The sequence below is a fragment of the Mytilus californianus genome, unplaced genomic scaffold (assembly GCF_021869535.1).
Source record: "Mytilus californianus isolate M0D057914Y unplaced genomic scaffold, xbMytCali1.0.p SCAF_1, whole genome shotgun sequence".
NCBI classification, from domain to species: Eukaryota; Metazoa; Mollusca; class Bivalvia; order Mytilida; family Mytilidae; genus Mytilus; species Mytilus californianus.
The window spans coordinates 103,246,240-103,271,914 of NW_026262581.1; the positions used below are offsets into that span (position 1 = coordinate 103,246,240).

General features: G+C 33.0%; 3 protein-coding genes across 3 annotated transcripts; 1 reads left to right on the forward strand and 2 right to left on the reverse strand.

The window, feature by feature from the left end:
• The first annotated feature begins 811 nt into the window (after nucleotides 1-811).
• LOC127728438 (myosin regulatory light chain 12A-like) lies at nucleotides 812-3,929 on the forward strand. Its single transcript, XM_052235797.1, has 5 exons — nucleotides 812-944; nucleotides 1,677-1,915; nucleotides 2,337-2,498; nucleotides 3,185-3,252; nucleotides 3,672-3,929. Exons 1-5 carry the CDS (start codon nucleotides 940-942, stop codon nucleotides 3,774-3,776), a joined length of 579 nt encoding a protein of 192 aa, XP_052091757.1. The 5' UTR covers nucleotides 812-939; the 3' UTR covers nucleotides 3,777-3,929.
• Nucleotides 3,818-18,580, reverse strand: LOC127728422 (transmembrane channel-like protein 3). The gene is made up of 10 exons (XM_052235792.1): nucleotides 18,520-18,580; nucleotides 18,060-18,206; nucleotides 17,340-17,468; nucleotides 16,640-16,707; nucleotides 16,107-16,346; nucleotides 12,602-12,727; nucleotides 6,487-6,565; nucleotides 5,905-5,947; nucleotides 5,112-5,189; nucleotides 3,818-4,257 (listed from the first exon to the last, which is right to left on the reverse strand). The coding sequence occupies exons 2-10, from the start codon at nucleotides 18,141-18,143 to the stop codon at nucleotides 4,154-4,156; spliced, it is 951 nt and encodes a 316-aa protein (XP_052091752.1). The 5' UTR covers nucleotides 18,144-18,206; nucleotides 18,520-18,580; the 3' UTR covers nucleotides 3,818-4,153.
• A 1,252-nt stretch (nucleotides 18,581-19,832) lies between these two features.
• Nucleotides 19,833-25,467, reverse strand: LOC127738530 (transmembrane channel-like protein 2; the record flags this gene model as incomplete). The annotated part of the gene is made up of 6 exons (XM_052249817.1): nucleotides 19,833-19,946; nucleotides 20,514-20,673; nucleotides 21,423-21,466; nucleotides 22,085-22,232; nucleotides 24,650-24,789; nucleotides 25,360-25,467. Coding segments are annotated over 6 exons (714 nt in total), but the record flags the coding sequence as incomplete, so codon positions are not given.
• Between the last annotated feature and the right edge of the window lie 208 nt (nucleotides 25,468-25,675).

Genomic DNA, 25,675 nt, shown 5'->3' on the forward strand with positions numbered 1-25,675 from the left:
TACTATTGACTAAAAAAAGATTCAACATAAAAAAAGTAAAAGTAAAAAAGGGGGTCATGATCATGCCACCAAACACCTTTGATTTACTTCTATAAAAAGAACATTAGTGTTCCCGCTATTCACTCTCGTGATTCTTTTAAGACTATTGCAAAGGGTGCTTGGAATTTTGAAAATTCTTCTCTTCACAACTGGAAATTGATATTTCAGAACCGGATCGTTTTAATTCTTAACCATGTATTTAACCTTTCCTGTCTTTGTTTTGATTTGACTGGCCAACCTGATACAGAATATAGTTACCGTGATTTCAAAAGGTCAAAGGTTTTGATTAGTTTTATTCCTTTTTAAACAGACCAAGTGGTATTAAACGGATCTTAACCATCACCAGTGAAAATGCATATTGCGATCTTATTTGCGGATTATTTTTTTTTTTATTTTGCATTGAAATTAAAAAAGGAAATATTGAATGACAAGGATTTACACAATGCAAAGTTTTATCTGTAAATAAAATTGCAATAGTGAGTTGACAATATGGTGTTTTGAAAACATGTCATATAATATGTGGTTCAGTGAAAAATATTACAATGTTGCAGATACTTTGTGTTTGTTTTTGTGTGCTTTTTTTTACCATTATTATTTAAGAGTATGTTCAACCTTGTTTCTCTACAACTTTTAAGCAATGAAACGAGAAATTACAATTATACGTGATATGTGTCACTGTATTGTTTAAAGCGGCTAATATCTAGTCAAATTCAAACAGATTGCGGTCAGGTTTTTAAATTATAACACATTCATGTTAATGAAATTACAAATGTTCAGTCGGGCAAATTATTTAAATTCTCGGATTTCAACAAGTATTTGACTCTTTTGTCTTAGAACTTTAATATATGAATATGAATAATACCTCGTCATTTATTTGACTGTACCAACAAAACGAGCAGAATGAGGTAAGAAAGAAATAGAAAATTGTTAAAAGAAAACACCACACCTTCATTTTCTCACAGAATTGTTCGACAGATACCCCCTTTTTAATTCATATTACTCGATTTACTGCTTAAAACTGATTTTACATAACATGCTATGCATACTTGAAATATTCAGAAATTATTCTTTTTATTTTAATACTCTATTCACATATTCATTTATTTGTCATTGTTCTTTTTACTAAACGCTAACTATGAAATTGTTACTGATTTAATGAACGACAGCCATGATTTAAACAGGTGACGGTGACACATTCCATATATACTTACCATTGGCTCAAACAAAGCATTGACTTTATACAAAATAATAATAATAACAATTATTCATCACAAAAAAGAACGAGGATGTAAACAACTTCACATCACCACACGGCCTTCAACAATGAGCAAAACTCATACTTTATAGAAAGCAATCGAAGACCACGGATATATAAGTATGGAACAATTCAAAAGAGAAAAAAAACGGCTTCATTCATACTAACAATTATGACAGACAATAACTGGAATACAGGCTCATGGCTTGGGACAGACAAATAAAGACTGTGCCGGTAAAATCTTCCCCGAACCTGATAATTCAGTGGTTTAACGTCACACATCTGACAGAAATGTCCAGCAAGATTAGGTTTGGGTTTAGTCCGTACATGACGACTTTATCGTGCTTCATCATACATTTTTTTCTTTAATTTTTCTTTTCAGTCGCATTTCAGAACCAAAGTTTCAAAAAGCAGCGTCAGCCCAGTCCACAAATGTTGGAAAAAGGGTCCTTAAAAGTCAAAAGACAAAAGGCAAAAGAGCACCAAGATATAGTTCTAATATTTTTGCAATGTTTGAAGAATCACAGATTCAAGAATTCAAAGAGGCTTTCAATATGATAGACCAAAACAGAGACGGGGTGATAGATAAGGAAGATCTTACTGACATGCTTGCATCCCTGGGTAAGAAATGGGAAAATTCATAATTTATTTTATCCCATAGTCTCTTTCCGATTAAAAGTTTTAGAATTATATGCTAAAAAGCCTGAAATACCGACTACCATCATTCTGTTAACGAATGTAACTGTTACTTACCATGAGCAACATGACGGGTGTCACTAGTGGAGTTTGATCTGCTAACACGTCCGGAGCACATTAGATCACACCCAGTGTTGGTGGGGTTCGTGTTGCTCAGTCTTTATTTTGTATGTATTGTTTTGTAGACTTGTCTTTTAGTCGTCTCTCGTTTTTTTCGCCATGGCGATGTCAGTTTCCCTTCGACCAATGAATTTCGAATGTCCCCTTGGTATCTTCCGCCTATTATTATATCGTTAGTATATACTAGAGCGTATATCAAAATATAAAATGACAAAATATGCTTCAGGCAAAAATCCAACAGATAATTATTTGGACGAGATGATGAATTGTGCTCCAGGACCAATTAATTTCACCATGTTCCTTACCATGTTTGGTCAGAAACTCCAAGGAACCGACCCTGAAGATGTAATCAAGAATGCATTTGCATGTTTTGATGAGGGAGGCAAAGGTAACTAGAGTCAGTTTATAGTATTGAATTTTATATTGAATGTGAAAAGTAAATGCTGAATTATGTTTAAAAGTTAACCTTTCCACATGCCAAGCACCGACTTCAAAATTATAAAGTTGTTGTATAAACCTTTATTATATAATTAGATGATCATTATGTAGTTACTTTAAATGTCCGGAAAAATACAGGAAAGCAATATGAAAAAAATCTGCACGAATACCCATGAAGACAATATCAAAATATCAAATATGTAGCCGCATTCAGTTAGTGATGCTGTTTTCCCTGCATCATCAATTTCAAATACAGGAAAAGATATTTTTACATCAAATGAACTCTATTGTAACCTCGGAAAATAAGTTTTAGCATCGAAAGATTTGAAACCCCAAGGGTTGACTGGAGTATAGAAACATGGTTAAAGTGGGGCGGCCATTTGACTGTGCGAAAAAAAGTAGAATCATTCTTTGTAATCCTGGATTCAGTTAGATAAGATGTAATCAATTCTTTTCGATTCTTTATTGCAAAACAAACAAAAAACAATTTTGGTCATAGCAATACAGACACAAAACAAATCTTCACACCTAAGCTATAGGCTGATATCAGCCTGAAAAAATGCGTCTGCAACATTCTGTGAAACTTACTTTCAACATGCCAACACTATTTTGTTTTCAAATTGACCCCTTTTTCAGGATACATTCAAGAACAGCGTCTCAGAGAATTACTCACAACAATGGGTGAACGTTTGACGCTAGACGAGGTAAAATATAAATATTATCAATTATATTACAAAGTGTTTTACCCTTTGTAATACAAAAGAGAAGACAAAGAGAAAACTTGTAATGTAGTTCTTTAATAGGGTGCAATGAACTCGATTGTAATCGATATAAGGTGATCTAATCCATTGTTGCACCTTGAACAGCCCACCTGCCAAGAAAGCCAACATTTTATACATATATAATCTTATTCATCTGATATATATCTTTTAGTACTGCTATAATAAGTGAAATTTTCAAGTTCATCAACACTGGTTTTATCTCGAAAATTATTTTACAAATGTTTGATGATCATTGATACAAAAAACCGATTGAATAACAAACACCATGCGAGGAGGCATTATTGTTTTTACTAAAAATATGCAGGCCACATAATTATATGGTATTCTTGTTTTAAATTCAGGTTGATGAAATATTAAAAGAGGGACCATGTTCAAGAGGACAATTTGATTATATAGCATTCTCAAGAATACTCAAACATGGGAAGCCTAGCAAAAGTACACAATAAACCGAAAGCAATGAAGTACCACACTAAGCTATTAGTTATCCAGGAAAAAACCGCAATATAATCAGTGAGACAGTTGACGAAAATGTATGATACCATGATTACATACATTGGATTTTGACATTTATTCAGTTTATCATTAAAATTCAGTGAAGATTCTGTTTTTGCTTACTTTAATCTTACACTACCTATTGCTAGTTTTCTAAAACCAAAACCAAATATTGATATGTCATACCTGTTAAGACATAGACAAAAATGTTTTTTTCCTTGTTAAACAGTTGTAGTTTTTCATGAATTGTCCATCCAATGAGTCTTTTTATTTAATAATCAAATACTCTTATTTAACATCTGTTTGCGGAATGAATACCATGATTTATTATTTAAACAACATGACTAGGCTGGTGCGGTTTCAATTTCGTCCTCGCTGCATCTTTGTTAGCATTGAGAAGTTTTGCTATTCTCTTCGCTGCAATTACTGAATATGCTGCAATGCAAAGATAAAAAAATGAATACGAGGACCATCTTTTTCTTTTTGTTCGTTTTCTGTTTGTTTGTTTGATTTTTTGTTATACTACATTACATTTTTTTAACGAATATTCATATTGAATGTCGAATTCTAATTTCATATTTATTTGATGATTTGGTGAAATTACATAGTTGTAACAGGAACCAACATTCTTTTCCAAGTTTGGCAGAGCCACAGATTGGAAATATGTTCTTGCACATTAAAAAAAGTCTTACAAATTGTTGCATATATTCAATTCAATTTTAAGTGGGTACGTAACGTTTCAATTTTTTAGTCAACATAAATATGAAAAAAAAATACGGAAATACAAAATTTGCAAAAATAAAGTATTTGCCGTTACTATGGAGGAATATGGATGGATGGATTGGTGTTAACAGCGTCAATTATTCCATGTATATCAGGTTGAGAACATGTTAATGTGATATGAATATAAACCATGCTTTGTAGTAGACCGACGCGCTAATCAGGAATTTTAACGTGCTAGTTCTCAAGGTAGCTTTCACAGGAAGACACGTCACCCTACCTGGACACATTGTTATTTAATCATTTTTTTTCTCTTAATCCTTGGGACTGTGTGATTAGCCAGCAGCAAAAAAAAAAAAAAAAACAACAAATTTTCAAGTCTTTGCTTGACCCGGCCGAGGGTCGAACTTACGAACCACGATACTACGAGGCGGTGTATGTAGGAAGAAACTATGCAGAATTGAAATATCTCCTGAAAATTTAAGGTATCAAATTTTTGTTTGAATTAATAGAAGTTGTAAATTACAGACTTCATAGTAACTTTACAAGCTTTATATAATAAGGCATACCTGTACTAGGCATCTTCGTATCTTTCTTTTCTCGATTTTCACACCCTTTAAGTTGTCCAGATTCTAAGTCTCTTTTCACTAAACGTAAAAGAAAAATTAACCTCTACTGAATCATAAGCTGTTAAACGAGAATTCACATCACATCTAACAGATTGAGAGGATTTTTTAAAAATTTGTTTGCACTTTATTCATTTACTTCAAATTCCATTCAGGAGTATTGAAATTAATTTTTTTTTCAAAGAAATATCATAAAGACGCTTTCGGGCAACAAATCTGATGAGGTAAAATTGGTGAAAAAGTAAAATAAAGAACAAAAATAATGACACTTCCAAAACAAAAAGCATTGTCACAGCAAACAAAATAGTTGGTACTTGCTGCAAAATAGACGATTATTTGATAAAAACATATCAATTCATAAGGAAATCCAGATTTGAATGCGTAAACAAACCAATGAACGGGCAACTCACACTACCCGTCAATGAAGACGTCGGTTACGAGTTCGTAGTTTGCCGAGGACAATGTTTGTATATGGCATGTCTTACTTCTTATAGCCAGTCGTTGTTCATTCCTCATGTGATCTGGAATTTTTCGTCGTCTTTTCTTTTCTCTCCAAAACCCTGGACAAGACTTTTTTATCGGAGAGAAAATATATTGGACCGCAATTTTTTTACATTAGGGTTTTAGTGGCTGTACTTATGACAACATTTACAAATGTGTTTTCCTGTATACCACACGACGCAATACAATTCCGCTAAGTTACAGTCAATATATTAAAATGTATCAATAATCATACCATTCGCCATTGCATATATTTTCTGCTTTCCTTCTGTCCTTTCCTGAAAAATGTTTACTCTTTTATTGATTACAGAACTATTTGAGAAATGAAGTTGGTATGTTAAGTTTGAAAAACGACATTATATACAGAAGGATACATAGAATAAAAATGATCAAAAGACAAAAATTTGTTTGTGGAATGTTTATTTGTTTGTTAGTTTCAATATTTTTAAATCAAAATAAGCATCTGATTCAAATTCAAACATTTCATTGCATTATAAACAATATCGCAATGGAAGTTTGATGTTCATCTTCTGTTTCATAGTGAAGAAATATCAGATTGATCACATGTTCAGGTACTTGTAAATTCTTGGCTTTCAAGTGTCGGGTTTGAACGTTCCCTTGAAGTAGAGCGCCTCGGACGCACCAACTTTATAAAGTGTTTTTTTTTCTCGATTTTGATCTGTATTGCTTTGTGTGTGAACTATTTACAGGTTGGTGATATTTATCAACTTGAATAATGCCATAACTACGCATACCAAACACTCAAATTAGTTGATCTTTTTTTAAATTGGTTCTTATTTCGAAAATGGTTACTCACATATTGTAATTCTTTCCTAAGTCCCTTGTTTGACTCTTTAAGACCTTTATTTACGCTTACTAGGTAGTAAATCGCCATTCTGAAATGATTTCCATAAAACTGACCAAAATGATTACAAATATCATCATCATCATCAAATTATTAACTTGTTTTCCAATGAAGAGGTTCGGAATAGTGACTTTAGTTATATATGAATTACACTTAAATACAAATAATGAATTAGTAATGGACGATAGAACATGATTCATATTTGTGATATCTCGCATTTACCGAAAAAATCAAAAGTAATAACAATTTCTATGAAGAACATGTGTCATCGCCATAAAAAAATGCACTATTAGGGAAAGAACTAAGTGAACAATAACAAGAAGTGTGAATTGTATTTAAAAGTTATCTGTAACCGAAACTATGAATAGGATCCATTAGTTTGCTCCTAAAATTGCTAAAAAGATGTAAAACTTCAACCTTTTAAAATTATGTTAATTTTGAAAATACATCACTGACACGATAGAGCCTGGTAAATGTCGTGCATAAATGTTAGTTGTAATGTCAAAGTCGTATCATGAATAAAGTTAAATTGGCATTTGTGTATTTTGTTATTCAAAATTAGGCGAAAACGTACGGAAGCCGATAAGGGTCATTCGAAAAAAATAATTAATGTCGTAATAACGACATCCTTATGTCGTTATAACGACATCGCTATATATATAAACAAAGAGTATGTATTATGATTGCCAAGAGACTAAATGACACAGAAATTAACAACTATAGGTCATCATAATGCCTTCAATAATGAGCAAAGCCCCCGCATAGTCAGCTATAAAAGGCCCCGAAATGACAAATGTTAAACAATTTAATTCAAACGAGAAAACTAACGGCTTTATTAATGTACAAAAAATGAACAAAAAACAAATATGTGACACAGCAACAAATGACAACCACTGAATTACAGGCTCCTGATCGCTATGTCATAATTACGACAACCTTAGCGTTGTCACTTTTTGAGGCGATAGAAAATTCAAAATGGTCGTCAGTGAGGGCAAAGTTTGTAGCGTAAACAAATTCATCTTTTTTGGGAGAATAATGAACACTAAATGCAATCAAGCTTAATTAAAGTTATTTACTTGCACATACTAGAACTTTATTTTATAATCAAGTCAAATGAGACCCAGTTGAACAGGGGAGCGATTCAGGCTCCTTGGAGCCTCTAGTTATGTTTGGCATGTACAGATTCGTGTAAAATATGACTGCATTTCCATTGCAGATTCTGAATAAGATGAATTTTAAGCTTTTCCCAATAAAGACTATGTTAAACTTTGGACTCATAGTGCTCAGACCCACGGATCTCTGTACCTTCATTTGTACACACTTGAATCTTAATGTACAGTAACTACTGAGGCTTGATGCAAATTATTACTGCATTGCTATTGTTGGTTCTTAATGAGATTCTTCAAGCGTCCTCCCCATTGAAGCCCTATTAAAACTTTGTACCCCAAGTTCTTTTAACCACTGTTCCCCAGGGCCACTATTCCTACAAACTTAAGGGGAGGGTTAGGATGCCGCTAACATGTTTAACCCCGCCACATTCTTTATGTATGTGTATGTCCCAAGTCTTTAATTTACATATTTGTTTTTCGTTTATTTTTGTACATAAAATAGGCCGCTAGTTTTTCTCGTTTGAATTGTATTACATTTGTCATTTCGGGGCCTTTTATAGCTGACATGCGGTATGGGCTGTGATCATTGTTGAAGGCCGTACGGTGACTTTAATTGTAAATTTCTGTTTCATTTGGTTTCTTGTTGAGAGTTGCGTTTTTGAACAAACCAGCGTATCCCAAGGCCTTGATAACCTCTGTAGGCCTCAAATAAGACGAAAAAAACATCAAAATTGGAGAGAAAACTGAAAAAAAATGGTTTCTAACCTCAGGGATATTAACCCTTGGCTATCTTAGATTTATTGCAATCAGTATGCATCAGCATCAGGGTACAGCTCATTTGCATATCATTTGCATATTTTTACAAATACTCGAAATTTAGACAATTTCTGATAACAATTCAGCATGCCAAGGGTTAATATCCCTGAGGTTAGAAACCATTTATTTTCAGTTTTCTCTCCAATTTTGATGTTTTTTCGTCTTATTTGGGGCCTACAGAGGTTATCAAGGCTTTGTGATACGCTGGTTTGTTCAAAAACGCAACTCTCGACAAGAAACCAAATGACACAGGTATTAACAATTATAGGTCACCGTACGGCCTTCAACAATGATCACAGCCCATACCGCAAAGTCAGCTATAAAAGGCCCCGAAATGACAATTGTAATACATTTCAAACGAGAAAAACTAGCGGCCTATTTTATGTACAAAAATTAACGAAAAACAAATATGTAAATTAAAGACTTGGGACAGACACATACATTAAGAATGTAGCGGGGTTAAACATGTTAGCGGGATCCCAACCCTCCCTCTAAGTTTGTAGGAATAGTTGTCCTGGGGAACAGTGGTTAAAAGAACTTGGGGTACAAAGTTTTAATAGGGCTTCAATGGGGAGGACGCTTGAAGAATCTCATTAAGAACCAACAATAGCAATGCAGTTATAATTTGCATCAAGCCTCAGTAGTACATTAAGATTCAAGTGTGTACAAATGAAGGTACAGAGATCCGTGGGTCTGAGCACTATGAGTCCAAAGTTTAACATAGTCTTTATTGGGAAAAGCTTAAAATTCATCTTATTCAGAACCTGCAATGCCAAACATAATTAGAGGCTCCAGGGAGCTCGAATTGCTCCCTATTCAAGTTCTAGTATGTGCAAGTCTGAGGTGCTAGTGAATAACTTTAATTAAGCTTGATTGCATAAAGTGTTCAATATTCTCAACAAAAAAAGATGAATTTGTTTACGATACAAACTTTGCCTTTACTGGCGACCATTTTGAAATTCCTATCGCTTCAAAAAGTGAAAAGTTAAACTATAAGGTTGTCGTTATTATCAGATAGCGGTCAGGAGTCTGTAATTCAGTGGTTGTCATTTGTTGCTGTGTTACATATTCGTGTTTCGGTCTTTGTTTGTACATTATTAAAACCGTTATTTTCACTCGTTTGAATTAAATTGTTAAACAGCTGTCATTTCGGGGACTCTCCCTCTGGTATCTTTCGTCCCTCTTTTATAGCTGACTATGCGGGGGCTTTTCTCATTATTGAGGGCATTATGATGACCTATAGTTGTTTATTTCTGTGTCATTTAGTCTCTTGGCAATCATAATACATATTCTTTTATATATATAGCGATGTCGTTATTACGACATAGCTATGTCGTAATTACGACATAGTGATGTCGTAATTACGACTTGTTATGTCGAAATGACGACATAGCGATGTCGTTATAACGACATGTTATGTCGAAATTATGACATAGCGATGTCGTTACAACGACATGTTATGTCGAAATTACGACATAGCGATGTCGATATAACGACATGTTATGTCGAAATTACGACCTAGTGATGTCGTTATTACGACATGTTATGTCGTAATTACGACATAAAATTATTTTTTTGAATGGCCCTTATCGGCTTCCGTAAAAACGGACACCACTTTTTTTTGTTTTTTTTTTGTATTTATTCATTTGTTTTTCTTTATCCCTTTTTCGCTGTAGGAACATATTTATAGTTTACTCACAATGGAATAGATTAAATGTCAAAATATTCATTAAAACAGAAATAGTGAAAATGCGTTTACTTATCTTTTCACAGTATTCGTCTCATAATTTTTTGATTTGAATATGAATAGGAGCAACTCATTACGATGACGGTGTGTTTAGTACTGATAATCTTAATGAAACTCAAATATTTTCCTCTTATCGATGTTCCCACTGTCTATTTCACTCTGCTCAGCTCTTCATAAAATTGGAACATCACGACTTTGTGACGTCAAATACGTTAACCCGGCAACTTTGACCCGGACATGTCACCGACGTCTTAAAATGAATGAACCGACGTTGATAAGTTTGACCCGTTATAACGAACTCATCAACGTCGGTTCATTCATGAAGACGTCGGTGACATGCCTGGGTCAAAGTTATTTAGGTCGGGTTAACGTCATCTTTCGGTTTGCTGGCGACACAAAGAATAAAACACTTGTTTCTATCATGCAAAATACATAAATACAATACGATAAATCAATTTTCAGATTTTCATCATATTTATATTGTAAAATATCAGCTGCTGGACACAATATGAAGCCTTTTTGAACTCCTCTGCTGTGCTCACTCGACAAAAAGCTTCATATTGTGACTCGCAGCTGATATTTTACAGTATCAATATGGAGACAACCTGATAATCGGAATATATGAATAAAAGAAGATCACAAAAAGGTTGAATTAAAGACAAAAGATTCATCCGGAGTACAAATACTTAAAAAAGATACTTACCTTATTCAATAAAAAAAAAATCAACCTTTTTGTATGTACTATATTTTAGAAAAGAAGTAGCATGTTATTATTGTTGATATAATGTCTGCCTTTTCCGAAGTACCCTTTTTGACCAATCGATAAGGTTCAGTATTGAACATAACTTATCTATCGGCACCTTTGTGGTCGCTTTTGTCAAACCTTCTCCAGTTTCTCCAATCTGCATTATCCAACCATGGGTGCTTTTATATATCATCACTGATTCGGTTAAAATGTTTCCTTCTTCTGACGATTTTGAATACTTACTGGCCGATACTGTCGATTTCAATTAAATTTTAGGAGAACGAAAAACTGGTTAAACCAAATCACATTGTGTGTCTGTATTAAGTCAGGCTTTCTATACCTTGTCTAGTATGGGTATTGTTTTTTTCTGATGAGTCGGGTGTTGATGAGGTCTGTTGTACTTGTTAATTCCAGTTATCCTGTTTATGTATTTTTAGCTAACACACATGTGTTACATGTACCGCTCAATTCCTTTATTTTTAAAGTAATATGCACATGTAAGGTATTTACAGAAAAACAACGGATCATCTTTCATATACTAAATTAGTTTTCTTTGCCGTATCAGAAAAGCTGATCAAACGTTATATGCGGTATGGGTTTTGCTCATTGCTGAAGACCGTATGGTGACCAGTCATCTATAGTCGTTAGCTTCTATGTCATTTGGTCTCTGGTGGAGATTTGTCTCATTGGCAATTATACCGTATCTTCTTATTTTTATATTGTTAATAAGAATGATTACACAAGAGAAAATTAGATAACGTCAAGTTAATAGACTACAAAAAAAATCAGAATTGACCTTCTGTAGGAAGAAAAATCAGACGTTGATAAACCAGGGTTATGTCAAAGAACGTCTCGTCCTTTTTCTAAATAAGTTCATCGGAAGATACCAAGACCTTGTTATAAATATTCCGTATCAACTTCACAAATAATATATGACGGTTTATCATCTTAATCACGTGTTATAATGTTCTTTTATTTGTCTTTGTAAATTATTAATCTTTATTGTTTAGTCCATTCTTGGTAATATCCTTTCGGCGTGGCCAGTACTTATGCATCCCGCCAATGTGTTGTTGTGCTGTGGTCATTTTTTGTATTCTTGTCTTTCATTTTTCCGTATGTGCTTTGTCTATTTGCCATTTTGTTTTTCTTTGTTGACATATTTGTTTGTTTTTATAGTGATGAAGATTATAACACAATGTTGACTACTGTACTCGCATTTTTTACATTTTTACCTATTATGTCTGTTTGTTTGGTTCACACATGGTTGTCAATATAATGGAATTTTATGCGACTGTCATACAAGTGAGAGATTTAGCTAGCTATAAAACCAGGTTTAATCCATCATTTTCTACATAAGGAAATGTCTGTACCAATTAAGGAATATGACAGTTGTTTTCCATTCGTTTGATGTGTTTGAGCTTTTGATATTGCCATTTGATAAGGGACTTTCTGATTTGAATTTTCCTTGGAGTTCGGTCTTTTTGTTATTTTACTTTATACACAATAGAAATGAATACCACGGATCATCCGTTTCCATGAGTTGGGCTGGCATTTTGACACGAGATCAATCGGTTAACACTATATATGTTGTGCTCATTTGAACAGATTTCTTTCGATGTTTCGAAATAATTATGTATAAAAGTACATTACCCCAACAGCATCAGTAATGGAATGATCACACCAGGAGACGCTGCATAGTTTATACCAGCTGTCATGCTAGATGGCAATTCATCATCAATGGCATTGCTTATCACTTCAAACATTTTCTTTTGTCCACTGAAATTGGATTTTATTTAGATTCATTTAGTAGCGGCAATGGAGGTTTTCTCCCTAATGTGAATAATTATATTAAAAAAACACAGAAATGACGGAGAGGGAACTAAAGCAACGACTGTGTTGTCAGAGGACAAGCAGAGAGCGAGAAGGTCAATAAACGAAAAAGACAAAATATTAATCTCAAGACATATGCGGATAATGATTGATTGAAATTTTCAGTTATAAAATAAAATATGGATATTATTTCATCGGAATTTACTGTTAAACAATTTTGGAACTCATTATAAATTAGGGAACATATCTTCCTCATGTGAAGCTGATTCCTAGTCCGGATTTTTGCTGGTCCATTTTGCTTTTATCAACTCTTAAACGCTAGTACAAGTCTTAGATTTTTCATATACTTTGGCCTCGAGCATCACTACAGAGACATTAATTCAGTACCGAAATGTGCATCGGGTGCTGTAAAGATGGTTAAAATATAATGTTATTATATATATATATACAGGTATAAACTACAGGCAATCTTGAAACAATTTGCCATATATGAAGCAATTGGAAGTGAACTTGATATCTTTTGGAAGTAGCTTAAAGAGATACCGACTATGATTCCTGCTCCACAATTGACATCCATCGCGTTGATCATGCCAAGTAAAAAAATCTATAAAACCTTTTTGAACTGTTTTGGAGTAGGCCCTTATTTGGCCCAAAGATGAATTGAAAAGTTTCCATACATATTCTTAAAATTGTCCTAACAACACTAAGGTACAAGGTGTTCAGAAAATAAAAACACATTTCACAGTCAACGAGTTACCATGGCAACAAACCATGACGAAACTTGTATATTTTGTATTTTCCTTGTTTTACACCCACTTTTGTGTATATATTAGAGTTGAAAAGTATGTGCGCAACCAAGAAACAACTTTATATTTGGTAGGATTATGTCATTAGTTTTAATAAACTTCTCTTAAATTATTGTGTTGTTTCACGGCTGCGCACGATGCTTCTACAATGGAAATAATAACTGAACACATCATAATGTCTTCAGTTTTCTTCATTTTCATGAAAATGGTGCAGATTATGGCGTAATTGTGACGTCATAACATACAAAATCTAATGTAATTCATTTATATTTCTTGATTTTATGCATTTCCAAACACTATGTTCATATCTGAGGTAGTTCTCAAAGAGTTTATTTTTCTCGGGCGAAAACCGACCCTTATTAACCCTACTTCTTTCTCTTTAAAAAGCATGTGCTGAAATATAACAGGCTTTCTTATCTGTGTTTAGAAGTCTTTTATTTACGATTAACTAAACTATTTTGTTTTAAAAGAATCGTCTTTGATTATGAAAAAATAAATAAATTTGAAGGTCAATTGTTTCGCTGAAGCAAAGCACAAATCATTTCAGTTATTCTAAGTTCATATGTAAACACAGTACTAATTTACACTCATTGGAAATGACAAACAGCCTGAACTATTGACATGACTATGATAACGAGTGTCGTTGCATACGACGATTATATCTGCATAAACCCCTTTAAAACTTTATACGTCGGAAGAACTTATCTGGTTTTACCTCCAAACAAAAATGCTCAAAGCCAAAAATTTTAAGTCAAGGATGTTTATAAATGTATGAAAGAGTCTCGAAACGTAGGCACAAAAAAAAGTTTAACAAAAAACTCCAAGACGAATTCAAAAAGGGGAAGCCCATAAAAACTGACAAAATCAACCGCTATTAATCAACAGAACAAGTGAAAAACAACTGCCACATTCTTGACTTTGTTCAGGAATTTTCCGAATACAATCCTGTTTTGGTCACAAGAAAATTAATATCCATTAATGCAAATTTGAAGCATGATTGTAGCATTAATACCAGCTTTTATTTTAGCAAGGAATTGATAAGATATTTGACAAATAACAATTTGATTCAATAAAGGCAACAGTAGTATACCGCTGTTCGAAACTCATAAATCGATAGAGATAAAAACAAATCCGGGTTACAAACTAAAACTGAGGGAAACGCATCAAATATAAGAAGAGAACAACGACACAACAAAAACACAACATTAAAATGTAACACACAGAAACGAACTATAATATAACAATGGCCATTTTCCTGACTTGGTACAGGACATTTTAAGAAAAAAAATGGTGGGTTGAACCTGGTTTTGTGGCATGCCAAACCTCCCGCTTTTATGGCAACGTCAAACACAACATCAAATCAGATCATCCACTCTGTTCCGTTAGATTTGTTTGTCTTGTCGTACACAAACAAATCTAGAAAAGAAAATTGAAAGATCCCATTTTAATCAAATGGAACTAGTAGGACAAATACATTTAATATCTCAGTGGATTTAACATATTATCACCCAGTGAAACATATTTTCTTTTGCTATTTTTCAATTTTCTTTTCTGTTAAAAAAATTCATCAAAGATACCAGGCTTAAAATTTGGTACACCAGATGCGCGTTTCGTCTACGCTAGAATCGTTATTGGCGCTCGAAGAAAAACAGCTGCAAGGAAAATCATGTATTTCAAATTTGAAGAGCATTAATAATTGAAAATGCATACACAGAAAAAAAGAATGTACAGACCATTTTTGTTTTAACTCATCGGAAACAATGTTTGCAGTATAAGAGCGATCATTACAAGAATGGTAGTCTAATCTTAGTTTGGATTTGTTTGGCGGGTTATGCTTGTTAAAGTAAACTCTTTAACTTATTGACGCACCCGGTCTCGCTTCAATTTGATATCACCGAAATAACCTGAGTTTTTGATTTACAAGCCCTAAATATGATAAACTATGGTTGCCTCTTAATAATGAAGATCAAACTTGTGTCCTTTCAATATTTAAAAAAAAAACTAACAAACTAACTGATTTTTGGAGCACATTTCTGACGCAAAATAAGAATTTTTGTGTTCTTTTGACACAAAGATAATATTGTCCTCATTTCTTGTACACAACCGACATCTGATAAGTGCTCTCTTCGTAAATTCCTATCACTTGTGCAATAGTGACAAATTGATATAATTAGTTTATTGATGAATACTTGAAGCAAACTTGCAAGTTGCATTATTTTGTGAAAGAATAAGGTTAGACAACTGTTACTTTAAACCATCTTCATTTACCAAATCACTATGGTCAAATGCTTTACAATCGGATATGATTCAATGAATTTTTACAAGGATACACGATAGATGTCATCAGTAGAGCAGTAGCAACTGATTAAAAATAATACGGAGAGGCGGCATTATTGCCAATGAGACTACAGTTCACCATAGTTCAAATGATGTAAATATAAGCTATGAGTTTATAACCTTTTATTTTTATTAGAACTTATTTAAGCGTATGCCGGTCATATTTAGAAAAAAAAACTAACCTGAATGGTCCACAGTGTGGTGATGGTTCTATAGCCACAATGGCAAACAATGGTGGCAACATCGACAAGAACAACATGACTAGTAATAATGCGTAATAAAAGTTGTTTGATCGTGATGCCTTAAATATGCCCTCCTGTGGAACATTACATACCATTACAGCCCAGGAACGTAAATAAAACAAGATAAATAATTTTGCCAGGTTCAGTAATGGCAGACCTGGCGCGAAAAATGTCCCTAGCCTGAAATGAAAATAGGTATTTAATCAAATTCGTTTGAAAGTTGAAATACGATCAAAGTTCTTTTTTATAAACGGTAAAAGACGCTTATAGTTGAGTGTGCAAAAATAGGTTACCTTAATATTTCATTCAATGATTGGTATAAAAACAATTATATTAAGGTTAATGTTGGGTTTCTTTTTAAAAGCCCGATTTTAGAAGTCAACTCTTATATTACAATTTTCGAAATTGTATGTGATCACTATGATTTCCATCAGCGTATCTACAATTAGTAATATTATCAATATGCTACGTACCATATAACACCCTGGTTACTTATCAAGTGTAGTATGTTTTCTGCAGTATGAAAATCAGCATACTCCGGCTGCAATGTAAGAAAAAATTTAGAGAACTAAAACATCATCAAAGATAATGTAGAAATGGCGTTTCCTATGCTTAATACACTGATATTTAAAAAAAAATTTGATTGAAATGTGCTCACTAAAGGGAGATCAAATACAAGAGAGTTAGACAAAAGAATGACAGTCACACAATAGCGAAAAGAATAAAAAAAACGAACAGACAAACAAAACAAGCAACACGAAACTAACAAATATTAGGAGGGGGGACTCAGTTGTCATCACTTCTGAGAGTAACCTGAAATATCTGTCTAATAAGTTGAACAGTTTGATATAAACACTGTTGTAGATCCATGGGATCTGTAAGGTTAAGCAGTTCCTGTCCCTCTTGTTTCAACCGTCGTTTTGCTCATGACAGGTAAACTGAGATAATTAATCTTATTTAGTGTTTAAGAGAGGCGGAAGACACCAAAGAGATATTCAATTTCATAAGTCGAAAACAAACTGACAACCTAACGGGAGAAACATATCATTTGTTTATCTGTAACAGAAATATACCTTACAAATCATTAAGAAAAATTATGAAAGAACACAAAGAACGAAAGACATATAGAGTTGCATTTAAACAATGTTGATTGCAAATTCTAATTATACTTACAAATGATTGTTCCATGTCCCAGCAACAAACTGGATTAAAGTATCTGACAAAAAGTCCTCTTAGAAATTCTTGTATTACAATGGTACCAATAACAAATACAAGGTCCATTACTGTTAGCTTAAATACTTCCTGTAAAGGGAACACTTCCTCCTTTGATTGAATTCAATGATTTCTGCGTCTATGTTTTGATATATATAAACAACAAAGCTAGATAACGATTGATAACTGTAGCATTAAAAGCAGTACTTAACATTGTTTTCCATTACCTGTGATTTTCTCCAGATATCGTTTCTCCCTTCACTAACTTTTTAAGAAGTAAAATGAAGGAAAAGTCTAAATAAGTGGTTGAAAAGGAATCTCTTCGATATAGCAAAACCATTTTCTAGAAGAATTAAGTTCCATAAAATTTAGATTGTAATTATATACATGTATATGTTTCAGTTCTTATATACACTACAAAGACACTAATATGTCAGAGCTTTTGTTGTTTGTCATTTAGGAATCTTAAACATTCTAAGACCGAGTGTACCTAATGACTGTTATGTTTAAAATCTGCCTTTATAGATATTATTAGAAATACTATTATAATGTGAAAGATTTACAATACCTAGATCAAAAACAAGGTTATCCGCCATACACCAATGCGGTGATCCTTTTTGGAAATTATAGCGTTGTGTAATTTATGCGTGAACCCTTAAATAAACCTTAAGTTGTACATACTTGACCTATCATAGTTTCCCAACATAAACTAGAATCTAGTGTTTCTGGCTGAATGCTACAGTTCATAGAATCCACAGAAGGCATCGTTATTGACGATGTTGTTGTGTTGCACGGATCCTCCAATAGTATGGTATGTAATTCCCTTTTCTGACAAGAACACATCATTTTTTAAATATAAACATATAATAGTTTAGATTTTTTTCTGACTTTGAAAATTCTGTCAACTACTTGTATAGTGGGTCTTTAGCAATTGCATTCATGTGCCAAGGAGTAAGACGAAAAATTTCACAATAACGTTTAAATAATGAATAATTTATTGAGTATTTTTGTCATTTTCGTTTTAAATAATACTTGTGGTATAACTTGTGAATTTCCGTTTATTATTTTTATAGGTTTAAGGCATACGTTTTCAATACTATATAATTGTCAAAATAGTTTATCTTAATTAGATAATGCTTACCAAGTCTTCTTGCTTCCAAAATAGTGCAATAAATAATGTATACAGGTTCAAAAGATTCAATCCGAATATCCTTGGAAAAAAATACAGAATTACAAAATATGCGTATACATGTAGTTCTATGTATGAAATAATGAATGGAAGTAATTTTAACCATCATTAATCCAGATGAAACTATTTATAAATCTGTTGAACTCCCAACTTAGGTGGGTCGACGGGTTATGCATACATCACCTGTCTTCGAGACGAGTCATTTCCAGGAGCAATTACAATCCCATGAACATAAGAAATAATGCCACATCGATAATAAGGGCAAGTGGAATCTTCGACAGAGTTAAATTGTTTCTGGTACGTTAAGAAACTGAGATATCGTAACTATAAATTTGTTATGGCAAACATAGAACTTGTGACCTGAACATATTATCGTTGCTTGACATTCACTTGAAAAAAGACAAATGCAAAAGTGTGTAACACGGCCTGATTCAGAGTGTAAATATATGCTATGCTTTAAAATTTGTATCTTGTATATATATTTGTGCATAATTTTTATCTTTTTATAATGCAATCGAAGTCAACTGACAAATTTTATTTTTTTCTATTTTAGATGTCTGCCATATTCTAATTCGGGACTTTAATAATGATTTCTTTTATCTGGTAAAATTTATCAGTTCCTGTTGACCTATTCAAAAAAACTCAAAAGTTTACCCCGGCTGAAAGATGAGTTATGCTTTAAAGATCTGTTTGGATTAGATGCGTCGACAGGATAAGCGTCTCCTGCTATGCATACATTACAAGCCATTGCATGAGAATAGACACTCAGTCGAAATGTCACAATCGAGAATAGAACACAAACGGTAAAATTACAAATTAGATGAAAAAAGTATAACAAAAATACCGAACTCCAAGGTAAATTGAAAAACGGGAAGTCCATAAAAACTGAAAAATCAAACGTTATCAATCAACGGAACGATTGAAAAACAACTGTCATTTTATTATAGAAGACTATCATCTGGTATCTAAGGATCAATGTCGCTAGCGAGTTGAGACACAGATATCGTATTGCTCAGCTAAATTGTGAAGGTGACCATAAAATTTATGTAGTGTCATTTTAAGTCGTTCTTTCTCATAATTCTGTTAAACCAGTTTTCGTGTGAGGAGCAAACATCATCTAATTTAGTGTGAACATGCACGAGTGTAACGTATTCGTTGAGATATATAACACCATACGACGAGACAAGAGCGTATTTTACTGCTGAGAAATGGAAAGTTGACAATTGGAAAGTTGAAATCATCACCATAACAAAATGTATTTTATCTTACCTTGCAAGTTGCCATCGCAGATTTACTCTTGGGTGATACTTCTCCATAATGGAAACGATATCAAAGAAAGTTGGGAACAATGTTGATATGAGTGTCATCACTACAGTAAGCTTTAAATTACAGATAGTTTGCTGTTAGTTACTAATTTTTAGATAAATGTTTAAGGCTTAAAAGTCATAAAACTTGACCATGGAATAATTTAAATGGATTCATGGATAAAAAAACCAAGTTACACATTATGTGTTGGTGATAGTTACATTGTTATAACATATGACAATATGAAGATCCAACACTCTTAACAAAATCTAAAGGACTTCTGTCAAAGAAATGTGAACGATACCAAAGGGACATTCAAACTCTGTTAAACAGTCAATTTAAGATTTATATAGGGGATTTTTAAACGTAAAATTTGGGTTTCCAAAAAACGATAAGTTCAAAGATGAAAAAATAATTATTAGTCGAACTGTACTAACTGATAATACCGGTTCATTACGTTTGAGCGCATTATCATTATATTTGCGCGTATAAATCTTTGCGTCAAAAATCAAACTATTAATCACTAATCAATCAATCAGTCAATCACAATATCGGTTAGAAACGTAAAATACTTTCTTGCAAAAAAAAAACATCATTTCTACAACTACGTTTGATCAATTTACATTACTCTTACTGGATACCTCTTGCTGGTCCCAGAATCCGATTTCCAGGTGGTCTCTTCTGTGTCTTATTTCTACTCCTCTGGATCGTTCTACACACAGTTGTATAATGTAGGTACTAAGGGCTAACAACATCAAAACTATGACATTGGCCAATATTCGTAACAGTGTCAGTATTTTTCTAAAAAAAAAAATGCACACCAGCCTTTCTTTTTTCTTAAACCAAGGTTCCAACTTTCCTAGATGGCGTTGAATTTTCCTAGAAAGGTTTAGTTTTCGTTTATTTGCTCAAACGTATTTATATTAGCATACTGGGATTTCAAAGTTTTTGGTTCGAAAGCGTTCGTTTCAGGTAAAGCTTGATATAAAAAGTGTTTTTAGCAAAGCAAAATAATACACGTAATCTTCAGCTTTAAAACGCATTTTTATCGAAATATATAAAGATTAGTATATACTAATTAATTTGTAATATCTATATTTTAGTTACTATGTTACAATTGAATTAAAGCACGTATTTCATTTAAATTAGCATTTTTTTTGTTCACATTAATCTTTCAAACCTTTTGGTAAGATTAAATTTGAACATTTTGGTTAGATTAAATTCAAACCTTTTGGTAAGATTAAATCTTTTGAAATTCTATTCAAGTATCCACGAAGATATGTTATGTTTATCAATGTGTACTTTTTCTTAAGTTCTTAAAATATTTATGTGTTTGCTGTTTGTTTAGGTTATATTATCTTGAGTTACGATTCGTCAATTTTCTTTGATTTTTTTTTATTGTTGTCTGAGTTCTGAGTTCAAATTCATACAAGTCAGAACAGGAAAGTAAGCTGAATTAATTTACAAAGTATAACTGAGTTTGAATTTCACATATTTGTTTAACGCCTATGTTTTACAACACTTTATTTTTAGCAACTACTTCACCTTACTTATTTTGTTCCTGTGACTTTTGCTTCTCCTCTAAAATGCTTTCCTGTAAAGTGGGAAATAATACAGATAAACAAATCACATTTAAAGTTTATTATAATTTATATCAGTTGATATCTCACACTGCACCCTGATAAGATATATTAGATAAGACATTTGGAAAGAACAAAACGTATGCATAGTCTGCTACATATTTCACCCAGGAATACAAATTCATTCAGGTTGATTTTTTGACTGTATGAAACAACTTTTTTTTAATCTTCAGAACAATATCGAGACCAAACGTTTATGTCTAAGTTGTTCTTCGGTATACTTTGTAAGTTTGAAAAAAAAATCTTTATACATCAAGAATAGTAATCAATTTTATATCAAATTTGGTTTGAATATAATATTTTGTGGAAGAGAACCCTTTTAAGTATCGTGTTATATATGCCAAATACTATTGGATTGAGACAACTGAAACAAAAAAGGACGAGGTAACATACGTCAATCTAAGCAGCAGAGGATAGCTTACAAACAAAAATAAAAACCAAAAAAGAACTTAAAAGGACTGCGACACTGTCGCACTTCCTCTACTTCGGAACTTTTGAGAAGAAATTGAATGCATCAACGTTAAATATTGCGAAAACTGTATATTTGAAAACTTCAGAAACAATAAGTTTACCTTAAAACCTGTGGCAATGGAAGCATACTTGTTTGTGGAGGTTTCAGGATGTCCAATTGTATAGTCCCAACCACTAAATAGTTTCCTGGAGAATGTAAAGTTCTCCTCTTGACTAGAAAAGCCGCTTCTTTTGCTATTTGATGCCATTCTTTAAAAAGATCTTCAATTAATTAATATCAGTTGTTCGTAATTTTTTTTCAAGACGGTAAGTTGAAAGGTTTATTTCCAATTCGAACACCCATACAAATGTAACTATGTTACTTTAGCGTGAAATTATGATTACAGTCTGACATTGTTAATTCCGGTAGTTTATGTTGGCTTTACAATTCAACTATTTAAAGTTCCGTCCATTAGAACTGCATAAAAATTAGAGAAGAAAAATTAAGGGAAGCTTATCGGCATACTGTTGACGTACAAGTATTTTTATAAAGAAGTCCGCATGATTAATATATCATTTGAGTGAAAACTACAGAGACATGTGGTAATTGTTCTGTTTTCGTTTCAATTTTACTAGAATAAGACACTGAGAATATTGTGACGTCTAGTTTACAATGTGGATACTAAAAAATTCCAAAGATCTTTTAGAGTACATAAAATCTAAGACTCTTTCATCTTGCAATAGTATTCAAACATTTGACTTTTCTACACTTTACACAAGTATTCCCCATTCCAAACTAAAAGACAAATTGAAAGAGTTGGCCATGCTTTGTTTCATAAAAAAATATTGTTTACGTAGATACAAGTTTCTTGTCTAAGGGAGGGATGAATCGTACTTTGTAAAAAATCACTCTGATTCAAACAAACAATTCCCTGAAACTGACATCATCAAGATGCTTGATTTCTTGATTGACAACATATTTGTTCCTTTATTCACATGAGGCTGACTTCATACAGGAACGTCTTAGGAAGAAAGAAAAGAAGTTAGCAGTATCCTTTAATTTCACATTCCGCTATATAGATTATGTTCTTTCACTAAGTAATTCACAATTTGGTGACTACGTTGAACGCATCTATCCCATCGAACTTGAGATAAAGGATACAACAGATACAGTTAAGTCTGCCTCATATCTTGACTTACATCTAGAAATTGACAATGAAGGTCGGTTAAAAACAAAACTTTACGACAAAAGAGATGATTTCAGCTTCCCAATTGTGAACTTTCCATTTCTATGTAGCAACATTCCAGCAGCGCCTGCATACGGAGTATATATCTCCCAGTTGATACGATATTCCAGGGCTTGTGTTTCCTATCATGAATTCCTTGATAGAGGATTGCTGCTCACAAGGAAGCTTTTAAATCAAGAGTTCCAAGTGGTAAAGTTGAAATTATCCCTTCGTAAATTTTACGGACGCCATCACGAGTTGGTTGACCGTTATGGAATATATGTTTCACCGATGCCGTCGGATATGTTCCAATTGTCGTAACAACAATCTCGTCCCCCCCCCCCCCCCCCCCCCCGAATGTGACCTTCCGAATTAGATATATCACCGGGTTTGTACTTACATGAACAACACGACGGGTGCCACATGTGGAGCAGAATCTGCTTACCATTCGGGAGCACCTGAGATCACCGCAAGTTTTTGGTGGGGTTCGTGTTGCTCAGTCTTTGGTTTTCTATGTTGTCTTGTGTACTGTTGTTTGTCTGTTTGTCTTTTTCGTTTTTAGTCATGGCGTTGTCAGTTTATTTTTGACTTATGAGTTTGAATGTCTCTTTGATATCATTCGCCTCTCTTTTACAACAGAATACAAACTGAGAGTGTCGACTCACGCTGTGGTAGATATTTGTTTGGTTGAAAAACATGATCTTACTCAGCTCGGAGATAGTGCTGCATCACAACAGTTCACACTGATTTTATACGTTTGAAAATTCTTGAACCATTATAACCACAACACAAGTTTAGAATATAATATGGAAATCCTTAGCTATAACTCCGCCACCCGCTTGAGATACAGATACGTAAATGGATGATCTCGCGGAATTTTATGAAATTTTGCCTACAACTAGAGTACGAGGGACTGCACATGAACATCGAAACAGTAATATATAAAACTTTTATACTTACTGAGATATAGCAAAAAATCGTGACGTCGTCGCTAGGAATGTTATTTTTCGACGTTTTTAGATATTACAAAGAGACTTGAATGAATTATATAGCAAAAACTAATTCGGTGTTGACCCCCTTTAATTTTCATATTAGTAAAGCGGAAATTTTAGTGGCAATAACATATTAATTTTAAAGATAATTCATAGGATACGTTTTTGAGAAAAGGCAATTTAAAGTCATTTGTTTCAATATTTACGTGCATCCTATACATTTGTACTCCTTACTACAGATTATTCAATTTCCTATATATCCGAGAGTATAACAGTTACTTTTCGATATTCATATGCAGTTCCACATGCTCAAATTGCTTTCAAAATTTCATAAAAATCCGTGAGATTGCCCATGTACGTACCTGTTACCTCAATAAAGCATTGATTTGAATTGACGATACGTACTAAGTCGTTAACATCATTTCCTAGACCACAGAGACTGAATAATATATATGATCGATTTACTCACTGCCGCAGTACCACGATGAAACTGAAGGCAAATCCAGCCAATCCTATAACCATGTATGCTAGAGGCAGTCTGTAGCTGTTACCGATTTGTTTATCGTGCCCATAATAACCATAGAACAAGAGTGAGTATTTCACTATCCCCTTATTTAAAAAATACACACACAAATAAGTATATCATGAAATGATGAATACGATTTTTAAAAAGTTTTAAATCCAAAAAAAAGCCTTTTTTACAAATATACTTTGCCAACATTTTCAATAGGCCAGTTTGAGGCAAAGCATAATCTGCCACCATTATATATAGACAGGAAATGGTCCCAGTTATTATACACTCGGAATGAATGAATCCTGATGAATGATCTTGAAGGGTGCAATAATCATTAAAATTAGAGTTTTTTGGGGTAGAGTGTTTTCATCCTTTTGTGTTCTATTGTAATATAAGTTGTAGCAGTAGTTAAAGAAGTAATAAGTTGTAGCAGTAGTTAAAGAAGTAATAAGTTGTAGCAAATATAATCGTTATTACAAATATAATCGTTATTACAAATATCGTTATTACAAATATAATCGTTATTACAAATAGTATTTAACTTTTCATAAAATAGGAAATATGCGAAGAAAAATTCGCAATCATAATTTTACAACCTTTTTCTGACACATGTATAAAAAACATATTTTACATGATAATTTGGTTTCCATGATAAATGAACTTACTTCGGCATCCCATATAGATTTTAGGTCTGAGGCTGTTTCTTTTTCGTCTTCTGGTATTGTTTTATAGCCAACACTACCACTGGGACGTCCGAAGAGAATTTGAAATAAAACAGTTAATTATATACTTAAACATAACCACTTAACTTGCATTGTCTCTAGACTTGTTACTAGTGAAAGAAATGGGAAAAGAATAAAAAATGACATTCGTAACAAAGGAAATCTCTGTTTCCGCAACTGCGAGCAATCTTCAATGCGATATTGATCAGTGATGTTTTTGTTTTCTATTAAACCGATAATATGGAGGTAATATATAAGT

What these genes read in the sequence shown, in the direction of transcription:
- LOC127728422 (XM_052235792.1), bottom strand. Translation starts at nt 18,143, where the DNA reads ATGCCTTCTGTGGATTCTATGAACTGTAGCATTCAGCCAGAAACACTA. An exon ending in CCACACTGTGGACCATTCAG is followed by an intron (nt 12,728 to 16,106) that starts GTTAGTTTTTTT and finishes ATCCAATTTCAG; the next exon opens with TGGACAAAAGAAAATGTTTG. An exon ending in TACGAAGATGCCTAGTACAG is followed by an intron (nt 4,258 to 5,111) that starts GTATGCCTTATT and finishes TTTGCATTGCAG; the next exon opens with CATATTCAGTAATTGCAGCG.
- LOC127728438 (XM_052235797.1), top strand. An exon ending in TTTTGATGAGGGAGGCAAAG is followed by an intron (nt 2,499 to 3,184) that starts GTAACTAGAGTC and finishes CCCCTTTTTCAG; the next exon opens with GATACATTCAAGAACAGCGT. An exon ending in AACGTTTGACGCTAGACGAG is followed by an intron (nt 3,253 to 3,671) that starts GTAAAATATAAA and finishes TTTTAAATTCAG; the next exon opens with GTTGATGAAATATTAAAAGA.